This window comes from Rhinatrema bivittatum, chromosome 7, assembly GCF_901001135.1.
Source record: "Rhinatrema bivittatum chromosome 7, aRhiBiv1.1, whole genome shotgun sequence".
Taxonomy (NCBI): Eukaryota; Metazoa; Chordata; class Amphibia; order Gymnophiona; family Rhinatrematidae; genus Rhinatrema; species Rhinatrema bivittatum.
Window position 1 is genome coordinate 251,411,187 of NC_042621.1, and position 23,196 is coordinate 251,434,382.

At 41.9% G+C, this 23,196-nt stretch overlaps 1 protein-coding gene across 5 annotated transcripts in view; it reads right to left on the reverse strand.

Annotated features, from left to right (window-relative positions):
* DOCK1 (dedicator of cytokinesis 1) overlaps positions 1–23,196 on the reverse strand; it is a 1,428,876-nt gene that overhangs the window by 1,108,731 nt on the left and 296,949 nt on the right. For all 5 annotated transcript variants that reach the window (XM_029610025.1, XM_029610029.1, XM_029610028.1 and 2 more), the window contains exons 22-23: positions 21,906–22,040; positions 4,663–4,771 (exon numbers count right to left, since the gene is read on the reverse strand). In XM_029610025.1, the coding sequence (XP_029465885.1) occupies positions 4,663–4,771; positions 21,906–22,040 (244 nt within the window). The remainder of the gene's footprint in view (positions 1–4,662; positions 4,772–21,905; positions 22,041–23,196) is intronic.

Below are 23,196 nucleotides of genomic sequence, written 5' to 3' on the forward strand. Positions count from 1 at the left end.
CATACATGATATTATCCCCGCTGGCTTTTTATTACTGGACCGCCAGTTCCCTACTGGCACAACTAAACAATGTTTCTCCCTCAGGTGTGCAACTTTGCCCCCCGATTCTTATCGCGATTCTATGATGTCATATCAGTCACCTCCACCTTTCCCAGGGGCCATCCCTCCTATAGATAAACTGTCCAATCAATTTCTCGGTTTAACTCTTTTGGGGCTATGGTGTCCCAGGTGTAAATGATTTTTTGCTCCATTTGTATCAATTTCAAATTCAGGTCGCCTCCTCGTGGATGGTCTTGTATTTGAAAAATTACCGCCACTTTAAATTCTTCTGGTGAATGTCCCATCTCTTGCCAGTGGTCAGTTAATGGTGCACCCTCTGTTTGATGTCTTAGGAGACACACATGTTCCTGTATCCTATTTTTGATCTTCCACATGGTTTTACCTATGTATACTTTATAACAGGGACACCTTAAAGCGTATACCACCACCCTTGTAGACTCACATGCGTATTGATCCCTAAAATGAAATGTCTTTCATCCCGGAATGTCCAATTCTGTGCCCTCATATAAATAATTACATGCACTGCATTTTCCGCAGATTTTTTGACTTCCTTGTTGATCATTTGCTTTCGTACTAATTGGTAACAGATTTGAATGGACCACCAGGTCCTTTAAATTTTTAGCTTTTGTAAGGGCAAACATGGGCGAAAGTAAGAACGGGCTTCCCCCAGGTCCGATATGTGTGACAGCGGGATTTCAATGAAAGATATAAAGAAACATAAGTATATTAACTAAAACATGCAATAAAAAATAAAAGCATATGAATAGAATTCGAGCGGGGGGCATAACAACCGGACTTGAACATAGGAACAGGAGACTGAGAAGGAAGTATCAGTAATTGAATTTGATTAAGTGCACCAGAGGTAGCCTCGGTCTGGGGAGGACAGGGAGGTGTCAGCCAGCGGTGGGTTTAAAAACGGGCTGAACAGGCAGAGACACTAGAGTCGTGTACTGAAGGTGTCGCTTACAAAGTAAGTCGCTTACAAAGTAAGTACTAAATACCTTAGAGGTGGTAGTAATTGTATTCATGTTGGAAGTTGGTCATGAGAACATTGTATTTTAATTTTATGTATTTAAGACAGGTTGACACTGTGAACCCAGACTGGACACAGTAGATTTCTCTCCGGCAGTCCCTGAAGCAGGCACACAGTGCCGAAACATGGCCAATGTCCGGGCAGGCAAATCCGAACCCATAGGAAATGATGAGGGTGGCAGCCTTGATAAGTATATGAGATTAAAAACGGACAAGTGGGTCGGATAAGCAGCCAGGGAGAAGGGATTTTACAAGTAAAAAGGAAAAAAGCAAAAAGGAAAAAAGATGAAAATAAGAAATGTGAATAATAAAGAGCAACAGAAGGGGCAAATGAGAAGGATAACTAAAAAGTGGTTATCCTCAAACAGAGCCACTGTACAAAAAAGACCACAGAGCAAGGTGTTCCCTTGAACCAGTGGGTGTTGGAGAATTATTCTGTAAAGGGAAAGAGGTTAGTTGGTGCATAGTGATTACTAGCATCAGTAGCATGAGATATACTTAGTTTTTGGGTACTTGCCAGGTACTTATAGCCTGGATTGGCCTCTGTTGAAAACAGAATGCTGGGCTTGATGGACCCTTAGTCTGACCCAGTATGGCATGTTCTTATGTTCTTCTCTCAGAGATGTGCTGGCAGGTCCGCTGTTCAATAGATCCCTGGAAACAGGAGTGGTGCTGCAAAATTGAAGAAGAGCGCTTTTGGTCCCATTTCACAAAGTGGTAGCAGAGAGGAGGTTGGAAAGTACAAGCCGGCTAGCCTCACCTTGATGGTGGGAAAAATTAATGGAGGCGCTCCTGAAGTAAAGGATAGTGAACTATCTACAAACCAGTGGACTTGCTGGACTTGAGGCAGCATGGATTCATCGAGAGAAGGTCTTATCGGGCAATGTTGATTGATTTTTTTTTGATTGAGTAAATTGGAAGAGCACTCAATCTGATTGACTTGGATTTCAGAAAAGCTTTTAAGTCCCACACAGGAGGCTTGTGAATAAAATAAAAAGCTTGGGAGTGGATGCCAAGTTGGTGGAGCGGATTACAAATTAATTGACTGACAGGAGACAGCATGCAATGGTAAATGGAACCTAATATGAAGAAAGAACAGTGTTAAGTGGCGTGCCCCAGGAATTGGTTTTGGGGCTGGTTCTGTTCAATATCTTTGTGAGCGACAATGCAAAAGGGATAGAAGGTAAAATTTGTCTATTTGCAGATGATACTAAGATCTGCACAGAGTGGACACGCCTGAAGTATTAGCGAAAATGAAAAGTGATTTAAGAAAGCTTGAGGAGCAGTTGAGATTCAATGCATCTGTAGTACGGTACAGTAATGCAAACAGCTGTATGTGATGGGTGGGTTGAAAGACCAACGTGCACAGCCTGGGAGAGGGACATTGGGGTAATAGTGTCTGGTAACCTGAAGGCAGCAAAGCAATGTGACAAGGTGATAGTTAAAGCCAGAAGAAAGCTGGACTGCACAGACAGAGGAATAACCAGTAAGAAAAAGAAAGTGATAATGCCCTAGTACAGGTACTTGGTTGGGCCTCACCTGGAGTACTGTGTTCAATGTCCCCCCCCCCATCCCCCCCAATCAGAGATGCTCACCTGACAACAACCAGAGAAAGAGCTTTTTCCATTGCCTGCCCTAAAATTTGGAACTCCCTCCCAAAAGATCTGAGAACCCACCCTAACCTCAAAACTTTCAAAAAAGACCTAAAAACATGGCTGTTTCACAAAGTCTACATTGACACTCAAACCTCTCATCATCCTAACACCCAAAGGAACTTCCAACCAAATCCAAAAAATAACTTGTCTCCAACCAGCTCCAAACAAACCCTCCTCACTCAAAAATGATTCTTTTCTGGACTATAAATGATTAATCTTTTGTTTAATATGCATCCTGTTATACTTTTTTGCACAATTGTTAAGAGTATTACAATTTGAATCTTGTAAACCGTTATGATGGCTTCACCGAATGACGGTATATAAAACTTAACAAATAAATAAATAAATAAATAGAGATCGTACCTCAAAAAGGATAGAGACAAGATGGAGGCAGACCAGAGAAGGGCAACCAAAATGGTGTGGAATCTGTACAGTTTTGAGGAAAGGCTGAAGGATTTAAATATGTATACCTCTGGAAGAGTGGAGGTACAGGTGAGATATAATACAGACCTTCAGTTACTTGAAAGGTTTTAATGATGCACAAACTTTGAACCTTTTCCTCTACTAACTGACTAGCGCTAGTGAAGTCGGACTTACCTGTTGTCCGTAATTTTAGTGGCATGTCTAGATGAACTAAGGAGAGTTCAGGGTGAAGTTCTAGAGCATTTAGGTGAACTAGAGACACTGAGTGAAATGGCAAAAGTATCAGTGAACTGGCAATTTCAGTTATGTACATAAGTATTTTCAAAAACGGTATAAGTGTATACTTTAAAATATACCTGCCTCTGCATATACATCAGGATTTGTATGCATACATTTTTCTTCAGGTGTAAAACATACATATATGTTTATAAAATAGATAGAAAAAGCACTTTGATTGCATTGCAAATATTTGCACATAATGAAACATATGCATGTACTTTCAGAGCAGAACTATGCTATATTTTATAAATTGTGCAGCAACCCGCTGTACAGTTTATAATATACTAAGATAAATCTCCAAGCATCCACTTACACACATAAATCTAGTACCGTGAATAGGTTTCAAAGATCAGCTCCCTGGGTGTACGTTTATAAAATGCGAAAAGAAAGTATGTTTTCTTGCATTGCAAATACTGTACCATAGATAGGTTTGAAAGTTGGGATCTAAAAATGTTTTTAAAATAAATTCCTTCTAAAAACCATGTCTCTCTGAATTATTTGGTTTTCTTTTTTACAATACTTTTCTTGCTTTTTCTGATTTCTTTCTCTAACACTTTCTTCCATTGTCTTCTGCTCTTACAGCACTATTTCACCGTGCCTGTTTCTCCCCCTCTCAAAATTAAATCCCTCTCAATTGCATCAACTCTCCCATTCATTTTTTTTTTTTTACTGACTTCTAATTTTTCACTGCTCACTTCTATTTCAGCCCTCCACCCTTTTTGACTATATTATCCCATTCCTTTTCTCCCTAACTTTTTGTCCCTCGATCCTTTCTCACCGTTTTATCCTATTACTCCTCCGGTCTCTTGCCCCCTCCCATCCAGCTTTTCACCACAGACTCTGTCCCTACTCTTCTCCTTCCCTTCACCATGCCATCATCCCATGCACTGTCACACACCAATCTCACCCTCCTTTTTCCATATTTCCTCCTCCTCCTCCTCTAGCTTCCCCCACCGACCCTAGGGAAAGCTGAGCTTTTTATTTTACCATCTTCTGAATACACATTTGTTTTAAATTAAACAACAATTAGAATCTAACACTGTCACAAATTGAGCAGAACATCTGCTCTAGATAGAGTTAATATAGTTACACTATAACATTCACTATAAAACATGCTCTTGGGCATCCCATGTACGTCTAAGCTTCATTGGCCATATAATCACAGTTTTAATAGTATGTATTTAGAGAAACCATTTTTTTTAAGACAACATACCTTCACTATGACAGTCTGCTCGGATACACTACTTGTCATGTTATTGATGGACTTAAACAGCTGCAAGAGGGATTCCATGAAGTCTGCTTCCCCTTTATTTTCATAGAGTCTGTAAAATAAATAAATAAATAAATAAATAAATAAATAAACAAACAAATAAATAAATAAATAAATAAATAAACAAACAGATAAAATAAAAAATAAAACGTTGTTTGAGTTACATGCAGTCTAGCACCTCTTATGGATGAACAGAAGAAAAAAATTGTTTTGTTTCATCCATTCATTTTGTGGGGACCCCTATTTGTTTCATTAATTTCAAAACAAAAAAAAAATATATACCTTTATTTGCTTAATTTGTTGGGGTTTTTTTGTTTATCAACAAAGTCAATGAGGGGAGAATTTCAACCTACACTGAGTTCCAGGATTGGGGTTTTCTCATCAATTCTCATGGAACTTGTGGGAAGAAATCATCAGTAGGAGGAAAAATCTCCAAGGTACCTATGGCAAAGTGGCACCAAAAGTGGTATGAATAGCCTACAGCTCCGTACATGGGCAACGGGGTATCAGCATTGGCAGGAGTTCTCAAAGGAATCATTATAAGAACAAAGAAGAAAGCTAGTCTGGGAAGAACACCCCAAGGCTCCAAATCAGGGCAGCAGCAACAATGTCATGAACCCTTGATGGCAGCAAGAGAGGAAACTGACACCCAAAGTGGCATCAGCATCCTATGACACCAAGAAAGGGGAGTGAGGCAGAAAGGGTGGTAGGAAAAACACCCATGCAGCAACAGAGAGACAAAGCAGCACAAAGAGTGGCATCAAGATACCAAAGCAACATGAGAGGTGCAAAGCAGCTCCCCAGAGTGGTAGGAACACCTCAAGGTGTAAGTTCTTGGATTTAGCAGCAAGGCACAGTAGCAGAAAAAACTTCAAGGTGTAAAGTCAGGGCAAGGCAGCAAGACTGAGTGGCAAACAGACCCCCAATTAGGGGTATGGCATCAAGGCAGAGTGGCATGGGGGTGCCAGTCTCTCTGTTGAAGCACACTTGTCAATTGTCAGATTCTGCACAAGAAAATGACTGTCATAAGTTCTTGACATAAGATTTTAGCACATTCCCTGCCTAAACTTGATGAAATTGCTGGAGGGTGGAATTTTGATTTTCTTGTGAAATGGGCTTTCACCACACTTAGAACATGTATATTGTTTCTCTAAAGAGTGTGATTAGGTTTTATGGTAAGCTGAGAGGGTTGCTTCATTTAGAAAGATAGCTTTCTTGCGATTGAAGCGGAGACTAATCTGTGCCGCAGCAGTATCGAGCAAACCTTTACAAGGAACCTGTTTAAAATCAATTATTTTCCCTGCGATTGAAGCAGAGAATAATTTGCCACGGTAGCGCTGAGACCATCTGATATAATTTGTTTGAATACCACTGAACTCTTAGAAACCAACGTATGTCAGTGCACAGCCCCTGACGCAGCCCCAATATAAGAGGGAGAAACTCGGCCAGAGTCGGGCTTGTTTAAAGATATATGTCTCCATATAATAAAGATTCCTGATCGGACATTCTTGGCTTCTAATCCACTTTGTTGCCCTCACGGCTTTGTTAGACAGCCTTCCTTGTTGCTTTTTTGGTCCTTAAACTCTGACTGTTCCATTTCTGGTTTTGCATGAGTTTTCTCTGCCTTATTGTTACTTTTACCACAGTCAAAACATGTAAATAATTTCTCTAATGAGTGTGATTTGGTTTTCTAATAAGGGTTACTTCATTTAGAATGTTTTTCCCATATTCTGTAGCTAAACTATGGTTGCTCCATTTCCTGAATTTCTGGGTTTGCAAGAATTCTCGCTGCCTGCTGATACGTTTACCACACTTAGAACATATACTTGGTTTCTCATCTGTGTGTGTCTGCACTTCTACTTTCACGCTGAGAGCTTTGGAGGACAAACCACCCCAGTATAATCAATCAACAACAGGGTGGGAGACCTAGGCTGGAACTGTAGAGATCTAGAAGAAAAAGAACTATATGACAGATATTGTGGTAGTATGTTCTGACTTTTTTCACATTTTTGTTCTGGGGACAAAACGCCCCAGTATAACAAACCAAGAAAAAAAAATAATGTAGGAAGAATATCCCAAGGTTTCAAAACATAGAAACATAGAAACATAGAAATGACGGCAGAAGAAGACCGAATGGCCCATCCAGTCTGCCCAGCAAGCCTCACACATTTTTTCTCTCATTCTTATCTGTTTCTCTTAGCTCCTTGTTCTATTCCCCTTCCACCCCCACCATTAATGTAGAGAGCAGTGATGGAGCTGCATCCAAGTGAAATATCTAGCTTGATTAGTTAGGGGTAGTAGGGGCAGTAACCGCCGCGATAAGCAAGCTACACCCATGCTTATTTGTTTTACCTAGACTATGTTGTACAGCCCTTGTTGGTTTTTTTTTCTTCTCCCCTGCCGTTGAAGCAGAGAGCCATGCTGGATATGCATTGAAAGTGAAGTATCAGGCACATTTGGTTTGGGGTAGTAACCGCCGTAACAAGCCAGCTACTCCTCGCTTGGTGATTGCGAATCCTTTTTTTCTTCACCCCTGTCGTTGAAGCTATGCAGGATATGCGTGAAGCATCAGTTTTTTGTTTTTGCTTTTTTTTTTTTTTCCCCTGCCGTTGAAGCAGAGAGCTATGCTGGAAATGCGTGATGTATCAGTCTTTCTCCCATGCCGATGAAGCAGAGAACCATGCTGGATATGCATGGAAAGTGAAGTATCAGGCACATTTGGTTTGGGGTAGTAACCGCCGTAACAAGCCAGCCACTCCCCGCTTATTGAGTGCGAACCCTTTTTCTTCTCCCTTGCCGTTGTAGCAGAGAGCTCTGCTGGATGTGTGAAGAATCAGTTATTCTTCTCCCCTGTCATTGAAGCAGAGAGCTATGCTGTATATGCATTGAAAGTGAAGTATCAGGCATATTTGGTTTGGGGTAGTAACCGCCGTAACGAGCCAGCTACTCCCCTCTTTGTGAGTGCAAATCCTTTTTTCCATTACCTCTTGCTGTTGAAGCTTTGAGGAATGTAGGAGTCACAGTAAGCATGTGTATGTTTATTTAATAAGGGTATTGTGTCAATAGCCATCATTCTGGCGAGTCACCCACTCTTCATTGGCGGCCTCTTGACTTTATGGATCCGCAGTGTTTATCCCACGCCCCTTTGAAGTCTTTCACAGTTCTGGTCTTCACCACTTCCTCCGGAAGGGCATTCCAGGCATCCACCACCCTCTCCGTGAAGAAATACTTCCTGACATTGGTTCTGAATCTTCCTCCCTGGAGCCTCAAATCGTGACCCCTGGTTCTGCTGATTATTTTCCTACGGAAGAGGTTTGTCGTTGTTTTTGGATCATTAAAACCTTTCAAGTATCTGAAAGTCTGTATCATATCACCTCTGCTCCTCCTTTCCTCCAGGGTGTACATATTTAGATTCTTCAATCTCTCCTCGTACGTCATCTGATGAAGATCCTCCACCTTCCTGGTCGCCCTTCTCTGTACCGCTTCCATCTTGTCTTTGTCTTTTGTAGATACGGTCTCCAGAACTGAACACAGTACTCCAGGTGAGGCCTCACCAAGGACCTGTACAAGGGAATATTCATTTCCCTTTTCTTACTCGATATTCCTCTCTCTATGCAGCCCAGCATTCTTCTGGCTTTTGCTATCGCCTTGTCGCATTGTTTCGCTGTCTTCACATCATTAGACACTATCACCCCAAGGTCCCTCTCCTGCTCCGTGCACATCAGCCTTTCCCCCCCCATCGAGTACAGTTCATTCGGATTTCCACTCCCCATATGCATGACTTTGCACTTCTTGGCATTGAATCTCAGCTGCCATATCTTCGACCACTCTTCCAGTTTCCTTAGATCCCGTCTCATTCTCTCCACTCCTTCCGGCATGTCCACTCTGTTGCAGATCTTAGTGTCATCCGCAAAAAGACAAACCTTACCTTCTATCCCGTCCGCAATGTCGCTCACAAAGATATTGAACAGGACCGGTCCCAACACCGATCCTTGCGGTACACCACTTAAAACCGCTCTCTCTTCAGAGAAGGCTCCATTTACCATCACACATTGTCTTCTGTCCGTCAACCAATTTGCAATCCAGGTCACCACCTCGGCACTCACTCCCAAGCTTCTCGTTTTATTCACCAGTCTCCTGTGCGGAACCGTATCAAAAGCTTTGCTGAAATCCAAGTAGATGACATCTAGTGCTCTTCCTTGATCCAATTCCTTGGTTACCCAGTCAAAAAAGTCAATCAAATTTGTCTGACAGGATCTTCCCCTGGTGAATCCATGCTGCCTCTGGTCCATCAATTCTCCAGACTGTAGATAGTTCACTATTCTCTCTTTCAGCAGTGACTCCATTACTTTTCCCACCACCGAAGTGAGGCTAACCGGTCTGTAGTTGCCTGCCTATTCCCTGTTCCCACTCTTGTGAAGCGGGACCACCACCGCTCTTCTCCAATCACTCGGCACCACTCCCGTTTCTAGGGATCTATTGAACAGGTCACACAGCGGACCCGCCAGAACATCTCTGAGCTCCCTCAATATCCTTGGATGAATCCCATCAGGCCCCATGGCTTTGTCCACTTTCAGGTTCTTTAGTTCTTCCCACACATTTTCTACTGTAAAAGGATTTTCATCTATTCCCCTTCCCTCCAGTTTCTTGTTGTTTAGAGATGGTCCTTCTCCAGGGTCTTCTTTAGTGAACACAGAGCTGAAGTATTCGTTTAATATTTCTGCCATTTCTTCGTCTCTCTCCACACATTGATCATTACCACCTTTCAATTTCACTATACCACTTTGGACCTTTCTCTTTTCGCTGATGTATCTGAAAAATGTTTTGTCACCATTTTTTATCTCCTTGGCAATCCTCTCTTCTGCTTGACTCTTTGCCAACTTGATTAATTTCTTTGTCTCCCTCAGTTGATACAAATATTCTTCTTTGTGCTCCTCCCTTTGGGATCCTTTATATTTCTTGAATGCTGTTCTTTTAGCTTTAATTTTGTCAGCCACCTCCTTTGAGAACCAGATAGGTTTCAGTTTTCTTTTGCTTTTCTTTACATTTCTAACATATAGAGCAGTTGCCTTGGTGATTGCTCCTTTTAGATTGGTCCACTGCTGATCCACATCTCTCTCGTTCTCCCATCCTTTAAGTTCTTCCTCCAGGTAGTTCCCCATTTCCTCAAAGTCTGTGTTTTTGAACTGTAAAACTCGGGTCTTTGTGGTTCTTTTCCCTATTCTTTTAGTGATATTAAACCATACCGTTTGATGATCACTGCTGCTGAGGTGGGCGCCCACCTGGACATCTGAGACATTATCTGCATTAGTGAGCACTAAGTCGAGTATAGCTCGACTTAGTGGGCACCAACAATAGTTTTGTGATATGGCAGCAAGTCCCTTTGGTGGTATTAGGGGTATGGCAGATAGGCTGTGGCAGAAAATCACTTATGATGTTTTAGGGATGAGACCAATGAAGCACAGACTAAAATGGGCAGCAGTCAAAAACACTGTTTTGGAAAAGTTAAATCTAAGAACTCAGAGCTCAAAAAATAACATCCCAAGACAATGTCTACAGAAGGAATGCATATACTTTGCACAGTACAACTCAGACATGCTCAGTGTTAAAGATCAACATCACTGGATCTGGAGAGCAGCAACAAAATGGAATAGAAAAATGCTTCACTGTGATACGATATCTGTTATCTCCTTGAAACATGTTGTACCAAGGCAGGGAAGATTCACATGATTCACTGGGAAGGGCTAGCTTTCTGCTTTATTAAATAAATTCTGTTTTACACTTGCTCCCCCTTTGATTTCTATGGCCCACAGACTTCAATGGCCAATATAAATGATTGGTGGATGAAATGAATGGGATGAATAGGATTTGTTTAAATCATGGAACTCCCTCCATTTGTTTCAGGGATTCCCGAAAGAAATAAATGGGGTCCCATTCATTTCGGGATGCCCTTCTTTTTTTTTTTTTTAATGAATACACATCCCTATCACCTCTATGCAAAGCAAAGAAAGCATACAAAGAGAGAACACCATCTGTTTCAACAAATACTATGATTAAAACCAGAAGAGATAACTAAGATTCCTGTGTACCAGCTGCTCCTATGCTTTTGATTTCTGGTCCACAATTATTGTGTCAGTTTCTTTACAGTGCTTTTTTAAAATTATTATTTATTTACTGAATTTTACATTATAACAGAGCATCCGCTTTGTAAAAGAAACAAGATGTAAAGGAACAATGTTCCTTAGTAACATAAAGAGGCAATATACATAACATCTACATTAATCCCCAAATACATCAAGTAGGGGGAGGAAAAGAAAAACCATTGGAGAAAATATCAGAAAACAATTCTAGGAAATGGCAATAGTCTGAAAAACAACCAATGTTCATCATTAATTAGATAAATTAGAAACTCCAATAGGAATCAAGGATTTCTTGGAATCAAAGGCCTTTAACTGTTCCCAGTACAAAAAGAAAAACAAAACAATCATTATTATACCTAACTATACATTTGCAAGAAAATCTCAGGAAAACAGTTGCACCTATATCTCGGGTTTCCTGGTGCAAAGCCAAGAATCCCTTTCTTCTTTCCAGAGTCATTTTGGAAAGATCTGGAAATATCCTTACTCTCTGACCCATAAACAAAGCATTAGAATTTTTAAAATAACTTTTCATAACTAAACTCAAATCATAATCTGTAAAAAAAATAAACCAATAAAGTAGCTCATTCAAAAACTTCATAATTAGAGGATACAAGAAAAGCAATCAGGTTTACATCTAAAGCTTGATTTTGATTAACAGAGTGAGATGGCAAAAAATAAAACTTTATCCACAGTAGGACAGAATCAGCGGATAAAGCCAAAATATCCAAAAGATATCTTTTGAAAGTAAGATGAGGAATTTCACACACTACCCTTGGAAAATTTAACAAACACAAGTTCAAATGTCTCAATTTATTCTCTATATATTCACATCTCCTATTCAAGACATTACAGTCCTGGATAATAGAGGTTTGCACTCTTAATAGAATGAACTACTCCTTCCACTTCCTTGATCTTCCCCGTTAACTCTTGAAATTGAGAAAGATTATTCTTGGACATATTAACTTGTTGAGAAACAGCAGTTACCTTTGAAGCACAGGAGCTGAAAGGCTTTCCAAGGTTAATCATAAGATCCCAGAGAGAGTCTAATGTGATGACTGCTGGTTTCTCCAGAGAAAAGAAAATCACGCTGGACTGAAGACCCGGAAGAGAAAGGCAAACTTCCTCCTCAGACATGGAAAGAACCATGCTGCGTCCAATTGCTCCAGAACTGCCTCAAGCCGCCAGCGGAGACATTTGGATGGGGCTTCCGAACCCTGCAGCTCCCTCATTCTCAACGGCTCGAATATCCTCACCAGGAGCCGCCATCGATGCATCAGCCAGTGATCCCCATACTGCAGGCAGCAGCCAGTCATCAAGGGGGCTCAAAGAGATTTTGTTCATCATTTACCTTGGCAACAGGACCCAAAGCCCCTTCAAACATGGGGTGCAAAGCACTGTTCGATAGTAAGCTGCCCCAACGGAGGTATAGGCTCCGTGGGAAAGAGCCTTTCCATTTGGAAGGCATAACAACATCTTCCAAATGACAGAAAGGCAAACCAAAAGGAAATACTGGCAAAGAAGTAACAGCAGGACAGGAATAGGCAAGCGTTCAGGCCACCATTCTTTACAGTGCTTTTATCCTACGGTTCAGCAGTGTGCCAAATTTCAGAACTATACCCAATTCCCTTACTGAAAAATCTAGGGCTTTGTCAGACCAAGGGCCACCTCCCTTCAAACAGTTCATCTGAGCATTACTCTTAATAATTATACCAATACTGACCTCAGCAATTTTTGCCAACCAGCTTCCCCTTCCCATCCCTTCACTAATTAACAAATCTTCAGCAATTCATATAAATACTCATTTTATTTTCCTGGCTTTGCTATTAAACCCTTTATAGTCAATATTCAAAATCATTTTATTTGTTAATATTTAGCTTGTACTCCTGAGACTTGTATTAATTACTCAAATGTATTACACTTGAAAATTAATTTATGGACATACCTTGGTAACTATTTGCACAGAAATTTCTGGCAATTATTATTTCATCACTCTACAATTTATTTTCCTAAATATATTTTTCTGACTGTAGGTATGTAACAGAGAGACCTGATTTTCCCCTTTGCATGTGCAGGACCAGGATAGATGTCCGATCCACCTTAAATCCCACAGAGGAAAGAGAGGCAGCTCCTGTTAAACTATCCTGTCCAAGCCAGAAATGAGTAACGGTACACTGTCCAGAGGAAAGACAGTCTACAACCCCATGTGTAAGCTGAATACTGCAAAAGGAGGCAGGGATTCTCAGCATTGTGTCTATTTGCATGTGAATAAAGTGAACAGTGGATTAGAAAAGCTGGAGTCAGAGTGGTTTCTGACTCCAGAGAGCGAAGGTTTGCTCGGCCATCCTCACAAGGAGGATAGTGGAAGCCATTTTTGTTCTCTCCTGGGGCCCAAGCATACCACCTCCATAGTTTCTCTGAGCCCCACTGACTCTCTATTAGATAGAAAGCAGACACAAAGTCTAGAGTGGATATGGAAAATGAAGGCTCTATACGAGTTAAAGTAGTGCTGTGAGAAGACTGGATTTTAAAAAGGATGCAATCAATGAATGATGAGATATCAGAAAGGCATTCCTGAATGAGGAAAATGCAATAAAAGTCTGCTATGAACTCTAGCTGGTCAGCACAGAAGAAAAGAGACAGCACTCAAGTGACTGGTCTAATATCCAGTAATAAATAAATGGCTTTTTTCTCGATAGCTCTAGGTATAATGCAGCCTGCATAACATATGGAATTGACCATTAATCCTTTAAGATCTACAGGAACTGACAACGATCTGTAAATATTTATAGCAAGCTGCCTTTAGCCACAATTTTCATCACTAAAGATATAGGTAAATTTCACAAATGTCCACTGAATGCTGTGAACATCTGTGGCTTCAGCAATTTGCAAGGACTAGCAGTATGTTTAGTAAAAATGTATTCAACTAGAAGTGGCAACATAGGTCAATAGTTATTATTATGGAGTCTCACAATATTTATAATAAATAAATATTTGTATTCATATTTTCAACCAATCATGAAATATCATTCAATTCAGCCTTCTCCAATTTGTTTAAAAATAGTGCACTCCCTGCTAATGTACTTTTTATCTAAATATTTGCCGATTCAATATCTGTCTTTCCGCTTCAGCTTCTTTTCTGAAGTTAATCAATATTATTTCTTCAAGCTATAGAAAGTAATCAATATACAACTGTCTTAATAGATTTGACTTAAAACCCTTACATGCTGAGTTTATTTGTGGCAACACCCACAAGAAAGCAGTTCTTTTTGTAGTTTATCGCCTTCTTATGTTTTGGCACAAACATAAACCTCAAGGGAAAGACAAAAGAATTCAAGTTTCAAGTACTTAAAAAAAGCCTTCTTAATGTCTCTGTTTTGACTGTCAAAAACCATCTGCATTTGCAGAATTATCCAGACATCCCTGTGACTCTTGCTCATTTGCATGGTTTCAATTTCTTGTACAACTTGCTAATGAAAGAAATGGGAAAATGTCCCTTTTCAGTAAAGACTGGCATGAACATCATGAAACAAAACTCCTCATATCACATCCATCTTTTACCTGGTATTCCAAGGATTCATATCGTTTAAAAACAGAGACAAATAAAATATGATTGCATATAAGGACTATAAAGCCCAATTTCATCCCTGATGTAATGCCATGGGACCAGGGTTGAATTCTGGCTTCTCCCACAATTTCTTGAATTCCACTGTTTTTGTCTCCATCATCTCCACTTGGAGGCCATTCTATGCATTCACTACCTTCTCAATGTTTTCTTTCTTGTGTATTCATACTTTTGAGGTATTTGAAAATCTTTCATTCTTCTCCTTTAAGACAGGGGTTAACAAACCTGTCCTGGAGGACCCCCAGATTGTGGGGTTTTCAGGATATCGACAATATGGATGCATGCAAATTTATCTCATGCATATTTGTTGTGTATATCCTGAAAATCCAACTGGCTGGGGGTCCTCCAGGATAGTTTGGGAACCAATGCCCTAGGATATACAAAATATAGATCACTTCTCATCTCGCATGGTTCTATATAGATATAAATACAAAAAGATCAGGTAATATGTAATTATGGAAGGTGCTCAACAAACAGACCCAAATACACTCCAAAGGAGTGTAAAAAAGCATTAATGTGAATGAAAATGGTAACAATTTAAAAAGTACAACTTTACACACACACAAAAGGTATCTTGGATTCCTGGCCTGATATCAAAATCTCTCACCAGATCAATCAGCTATTGAATCATTTGCCAAGTAGCATTTGCCAACCAGCAGCTAAAAGGCCCAGTTTGGATTCTCTTCAAGTTGCTGAAAGGAGCAAACTGAAAAGTACATACACACACAGAAGCAGACACCACATCCAGACAGGCATATACCACTCTCAGAGAGACATAAAGAGACACAGACATACTATGCTTGGAGACAGGTACAGGCATATTAAAAGAGAGACACAGATATATCACAACCAGAAAGAGGCAAAAAGACAAACGTACATCCCACACCAGGTCACAAAGACATACACGCTATCCCCAGATATAGAGAGACAGATACACTATCCAAGCAAATGCCTCACAACCAGATAAGAGACATTCACACATACATCACACCCAGACAGTACACAAAAACATACATACATGCAGGCAGGCCCAGACAGACACACACCACACTGAAAAGAACACAGATAGAAACATACCACCTTACACAAAGATACAGACACCACAACAAATAGACCACAAGTCACACCATACCAGTTGGAGAGACAAAGACTAAGACATCTCGCACCCAGACAGAGACAGCAGGGTAGATAGACAACACCATACCCAGACACAAACAGAAACAGTAAAACCACACCACAATCAGACAGAAAAACACCTAGACACCTAGACACATCACATTTAGACACAGAGACACAGAGACAGGCAAATGGATTACATAACACAGCTGTTGTGTTTGTGGCATCATGTGGACCCTTGGTCGCTGTGAAGATGACTCCTTCCACGGGGAGGGGCCCCGTGGCGAACCACAATGATAGGCTAAACTCAGATAGCAGACATGCAGCAGGTGGAAGGCTTTATTGTACTGCTGTAGATAGATGGTATGAAACAGGAAGGCAAGGCACTGAAGTCTATGAGATGCCAATACGTTCTGACAGTCTCAGATGTAGAAGTCTCACTCAGATGTTCATGATAGGTGGGAGTCTGCAGTGCAGGTAAAGCCGAGCCTGGTAGGTGGAGTTGGAGCACCGGATCGTAGAGGTACTCATAGGAGCGTAGTGCGGACGTCTTCCTGGCAATAGATATGGTGGGACCGAAGGTCTGTGGTGCAGGATACCCAGACTGGTAAGCCCTTGAGGAGCGAGTACCTGATAGTCCAAGAGGATCCTGAAAATAGAAAGAGAGAGAGACCCCTGAGGAGCGGTTGTCTAGTTAGTAGAGGCCCCGGAGGTGGTTGGAAGTGAGAGACCCCCGAGGAGCGGGTGCCTAGAGCTTCGTGAGGAGCGAGACCCAATGAGTAGAGAGGCTTCTAAGTGTGCAGCTTAGAGTGGTTAGAGTAGCTAAACCGAAGTCCTTGCTAACTCAATGGTGGTAGTGAAACAGAGGCTTTAAATACCCGGAGGTATTGACATCATGCGGTGGGGACGCCCCCGAGGTTCCCGCCATGACGTATATTAGAGCATAGGCAACGTACGTGCGCCCTAGGAGGCCACAGGAAGGGGCATGGCGGACTGGAATGCCCATGCTGAGCTGGAGACGCCGAGGCCCTCGGCACCGGAGGCAGCCATCTTGCCCAAGGAGGAAGGAAAGAAGAAAAGAGCTAAGGCAGAGCGGTCGCAGCCATCTGCGACAGACTGATGCAACAGTACCCCCTTCAAAGGGCCCCCTTCAAGACTTCTTCCAGGTGGTCTGGGTTTTCGTGGGTGTGCCAGGTGGAATTGATGTACCATTTCTTTATCTGTAATGTTGGCCAGTGGTTCCCAGGAGTTCTCTTCTGGTCCATAGTTCTCCCATGAGATGAGATACTCCCATGTCTTGCCTCTTTTACGCACATCTAGGATGTCGTCCACGGCATATTCGATGTCATCCTCAGTGTCCAGACTAGTAGGTTCTGGTGTCTTTCTGGAGAACTCGGAGAGCAACACTGGTATTAATAGACAGACATGAAATGCATTGTGTATCTTCATTGATGGAGGTAGTTTTAGACTGTACGTCAGATTCCCTAATCTCTGAAGGATAGCAAAGGGTCCAACACAATGAGGTGCAAATCACGCTGAGGGACGTTTAAGGTGAAGGTACTTGGTACTTAACCAGACTGTCTCCAGGCTGAAACTGTGGTAACTTTCGATGATGAGCATCGTAGGTTCTTTTTGCCTTCTGTCCTCTTTGATAGATCTGCTGCAGTGGTCTGAGCAGCAGGAGAGGCCACTGATCATGGAATTGGAAGCGGAGGCAGCGATTGTCATCCATAGACGAGCTGAAAGGGAGAAGACCCCGTCGAGGTTGCAGGATATGAGTTGATAGAAAACTCTGCCCAAGGCAGTAATTCAGCCCAGTCGTTCTGTCTGGAATTGACATAAGATCGCAGAAATTGTTTCAGCGTTCTATTCATCCTCTCAGTCTGACCATTAGACTTAGAATGGTAAGCGGAGGTTAAGTCCAAGGCGATGTCAAATTTTTGACATAAGGCTCTCCAAACCTTTGCAGTAAATTGCACTCCTCTGTCGGATAGGATATGCTTAGGCATCCCATGAAGGCGGAAGATGTGTTTAATAAAGAGTTTTTCTAACTCCGTAGCAGAGGGTAAACCTGATAATGCTACAAAATGTGTCATTCTGGAGAAGCGGTCAACAGTGACCCAAATGGTGTTGGGTCACTGTGCTCCTACCATGTGACAGGGGCCGACCAATGGCACCGGTAGCCCCTGTGACATAGTAAGGGCAAAGGCTATCGGCGCCATTTTGAATACCGGCAGCCGATGGCCCGAGTGCAAGAGATTGCTCCAGGATCCCCGCTGGACCACCAGGGACTTTTGGCAAGTCTTGGGGGGGGGGGGCAGGAGGGGGGGGGTTTATTCGTTAGTGATATGTTGCATTCATGGGGGTTCGCCATACATTTCAGAACCCCACGAATGCAATGAATAGGGACCTATATGTTGCGGATTGCGCATTTGTTCAAAACGAATGCACATCCCTACAAACAGCACAAACCGATCACAAGAATTGACTCCAAATTCTTGTGATCAGTGTACACTACTATTTGGTGTTGTGCGCCTTCCAACTTGTACGTCCTTTTTCATGGTTGGCCACCAATAGTACCTTTGTAACATAGCTAGGGTACGACTCTGTCCCAGATGGTCTGCCAGACTGGAATCGTGCGCCCAGTTCAACAGCTTCTTCCTTAGATTTCAGGCCACCACTGTCTTCCCGGTAGGCACTGCATGAGTGGCTGCTAGGACCACTCTCTCGGGATCAATATGAAGGGGGTTCATCTGGCACATCCTGAGGGGAGAAGGATTGTGACAGGGCATCAGCTCGAGTGTTGTTCTCTCTCGGACGATACTTCAGAAGGAAGTCAAATCTGTTAAAGAACAGAGACCATCTTGCTTGATGGTGATTGAGTCGCTGAGCATGTCTGAGGTACTCCAAATTCTTGTGATTGGTGTACACTACTATTTGGTGTTGTGCGCCTTCCAGCCAAGGACGCCAATCTTCAACAGCCAGCTTGATTGCGAGTAGCTCTTTGTCTCCGATTCCATACATTTAATTTATCCTTTTTAGAAGGCTTTTATATTTTGCCATTTCTGTATACTGCTAATCTTATGTGTCTATTTCTCCAGATATTGCTATTGTTGCTTTCATTTGTTGTGCAAAAAAAAATCATAAAATATACAAAAAAAATAAAATAGCTTCAAAATCAATAGCAGATAGTGTCCAGTGAACAGCCCTGGCCAAGTGTTATTAGAAACAATGTATCCCAGGAAGGGTACAACCTTCTTGTGGAATTCGCACTTTTCAAGATTTGCGTATAGGTGGTACTCACTCAGGCGTCTTAAGACTTTAACATCTTCCTGATGAGTGTGCAGATCTTGAGAAAAGATCAATATATCATCAAGATATACTACCATGCATTGATAAAGTAAGATGTCGTTCATCATATTTTGAAAGACTGCAGGTGCGTTACTCAAACCGAAGGGCATGACGAAATATTCAAAGTGTCCATCGCGGGTGTTAAAAGCAGTCTTCCATTCGTCGCTTTCACGAATACGCACCAAGTTGTAAGCTCCTTTCAGGTCTAATTTGGAGAATATCTTGGCTCCTTGGAACCTGTCAAACAGTTCAAAAATTAAGGGCAGGGGGTAACCTGTCCTTGATGGTAATCTCATTCAGACCCTTGTAGTCTATGCAGGGGCATAAGGTGCCATCCTTCTTCCCTACGAAAAAGAAACCTGCACCAGCAGGAGATTTGGAGGGTCTGATAAATCCCTTTTGTAGGTTTTCTTGTATGTAGGTAGACGTAGCTTTAGTCTCAGCTACTTAAAGAGGATAGACTCTTCCTTTGGGAGGTTCTGAATTAGGCTTCAGATTTATGGCGCAGTCAAATACTCTGTGCAGTGGAAGTACATCAGCTGCTTGCTTTAGAAAACATCATGGAAAGAGGCGTATTGTGGAGGTAAGCCAAATAATGATGGAGTAGTGGGCATGCAAATGTGCAGCAAAACTTCTGCGAAGCACCAACCATGACAGTCTGGCCCCCACGTGGCCCAATTAAATTGTGGCATATGGTCTTGAAGCCAAGGCAGCCCCAATACCACTGGATGCATGGCTTTTTCCAATACTAGAAATGAGATGGATTCAGAGTGTAAAGCTCCAGTGCACAGGCCAGTGGCCTGGGTAATCAATGAAACTTCTCCAGGAAGTGGTTCTCCATGGATAGAGGACAATAGCAGTGGCTTATCTATTGGTGTGGTAGGAATCCGTAGATGTTCAACACGTGCTTCAGAATAAAATTACCTCCGGCACCGGAGTCATTGAGAGCGAGAGTCTGAAATTCAAGGCCTTCGCAGAGCAGAGATACTGGTAAGGATAATGGAGGAGTAGGAGAGGTGAGGCCCAGGAGAAGTCCTCCTGCAGATCCTAGGCCCATCAGTTTCCCGGACAGATGGGACAGGTTTGGCCTGCGTGGCCCGATTGACCACAATACATGCATAACCCCATGCGTTTGCGAAAACTTCTCTCCTTGGAAGTTAAATGGCTTCAGCCTAGTTGCATAGACTCTTCCTCCTCTAAGGATGCAGGCGGTAAGCCGGAAGCAATAGGCATAGGTTTAGGACGGTTATCCCCCACCGTAGACTTTCGTGGACTCTTAGCCTCCTGAATTCGGTCTCGGATGCGGCGGTCAATTCTCCTAGCCAGTTCCATCAGGGACTCAAGGGATTCAGGCAAATCACGAGCCACTAGTTCGTCCTTTAGGCGAGAGTGGAGGCCCTCCATGAATATGGCACGTAGGCATCCAGTGTCCCAATGTAGTTCGGATGCTAAAGTCTTAAATTCGATTGCAAAGTCTATAAGCGGCTTGTTACCTTGCTGAAAATTGAGCAAAGCAGATCCAGCAACAGTCTGGCGAGCTGGGTCTGTAATTGAGGAAAGTGGAAGGTAAATTGAACAGAGCCTAAAGCTCAGTAGAGATGCTTTTTGAGTGTGTATATTATTTGATGAATAGGGAAATATGGGAGATGTGGGAAAATGTGGAAGGTTTTTGAATATGTGTAATTTTATGTTTTTAAGATAACATGAAAATGCTATTAAAGTTCCCCCTGATGAAGCCGCTTGGGTGGTGAAACATCGAGGCCTTTATGTTGGGGTGTATGAACTTTTGTGAGTACGTCCGTGAACACATCTGTGACTACATCCGTAACTACATCTGGTAACAAACAGAAGGTTTTGAAAAACTCAATTAGAGGAAAGAAGGATGTCACAACTTGATGGGGTATATGAACTTTTGTGAACACGGTTGTGAACACATCTGTGAATGCATCTGTAAACATATGTGGTAAAAATAGGAGGTCTGAATTATTCAATTAGAGTAAAGAAGGATGTTACAATTTGATTGAGCTTGACTTTGTGGAAAAGATAAATATTGACATTTTTCAGAGTGGTGGGCTCTTTTGAGAAATAATAAAGTCTGTAATGTTTTTAGGGTGGATTTAAATGTTATAGTACGAAGGTAATCTGCTATGTGGATGTTTTTGATAAAATGATTGTTGAAAAATATAAAGAAATAAAAAGTTTAAAAATTAAGTGGCATGTATTATATATATATATATATATATACACACACACACACACACACACAAGCAGTAGCACTAACAGTGTATTTATGATAGCATGATGAGAATTCTTGAAGAGCCTATCCCACTTTTACTTTCTTACATGGGTTGTTTTGGTTTCCAGCAGCTACTTGGTAGGAAGCGGTTCAGTTAAGATGGCTAAAAGCAATAGACTGAAGTAAATATTCTGTGAGCTCCTAAATCATCTTTTGAGAATGTTTTACCTTTTCCAACAGCTCTAGGGAAGAAATTCTAAGGAGTACAATTTTCAAAGCCATTTACCTGGGTAAACTGGCCTGTCTAAAAATTATCTTCCCCTGTCCAACTAAAAGTCTGCATGGCCTTTCACAGCACGTATACTTTCATCTAAGTAAAAAGAGGCGCTGTCGTGGGTGTGAAACAGTACACATACTATTTTCAAAAGGAAGCGCACTATTTTGCCCCCCACTCAGCAGCTCGTACATAAGGCAGATGCAAAGTAAGTGGGTGCTTTTAGTGTATCTACTTTGCAGCTGTAAATTTTTAAAGACAAACTGGTGGTTGATTTGAAAATTGACTGCAATGTATAGTAGCCATAAGGATCCGTGTACATTGCTGAAAATGCAGGATATTCAAAACTGACCCCTAAATGACAATTCATTCAAAATTAACAATCATTCTCTATGTAAGCAGAAGGAAAACAGCTTGTTAATATAAGTTTAATTTTATTACACTTACTGATTGAAGAGTATTCTGGAACGGACAATAAATTTGAAGATATATTCCAAAGCTTTCATTGCTTTAAATATCTGATCAGTGACACCAGGTTTCTCTGCACTGTCCACATAGTTTCTTAAAACTTTAGTCAGTTTCCTATTAAAACAAATACAAGTTGTATATAGCAGTTTACACCAAATCTTGCAAACATCATTAAATAAGTAACATGACAAGAATCGCACATCTAAATACTTTCCCACTTCAATGCAGAGAATGTCTTTCTGCTCCATCAACTTCTAAAACTTTTCTAGCTTAAACTTGCTCATTGTAGTAAGCCATGATTAAACTCTGGAATGTGTTGCCAGGGGATGTGGTTAGTGCAGTTAGTGTAGCTGTGTTTAAAAAAGGATTAGATAAGTTCTTGGAGGAGAAGTCCATTACCTGCTATTAATTAAGTTGACTTAGAGAATAGCCACTGCTATTATTAGCAACAATAGCATGGGATAGACTTAGTTTTTGGTTACGTGCCAGGTTCTTATGGCCTGGATTGGCCACTGTTGGAAACAGGATGCTGGGCTTGATGGACTCTTGGTCTGACCCAGTATGCCATGTTCTTATGTTCTTATTTTCTTATTATTTTTGTCACAACTTTATATTAAGAAGATCCATTTCTACTGAAAGTTACTTGCATCTGCCTCCTGCAAAATCTCTCTTCTTCCTTTTACTCCACATGTCCCTCTCCAGGCTGAAAGATCCTTTCCATCTACCAACACATACAAGACTAAAGATTTTCCATAGTTCCAGACCTTCAATAGCCTGTCTGCCATTGCCTTTTGCTGTGCTGCAGTTAGCTTGGTTCTGAAAAAATTGTGTATTACAATACACTATGGGGCTGATTTTAATTCCTACGCGTGCAGGGTACATTTCTGCACGCTACCCAGTGCGCACAAATGTACACCTGATTTTATAACTTGTGCGCGCTGCCGCGCGCATGTTTTAAAATCCGGGGTCGGCGCTCACAAGGGGGTGCACACATGCGCACGCCGAGCCCAAGGGGAGCCCTGATGGCTTTCCCCGTTCTCTCCAAGGCCACTCCAAAATCGGAGCGGTCTTGGAGGGAACTTTTTTTTAGCTCCCCCCACCTTTCCCTATCTAACCCACCCCTCAGCCCTACCTGAATCCCTCCCCACCTTATTTCTTCGAGTTGTAACTTGTGTGCACAGGCCATTGTGCCGGAGGACTCGGGACCGCCCCCGGACCGCCGCCACACCCCCGGCCAGCCCCTGAACTGCCACCCTACCCCCGGCCACGC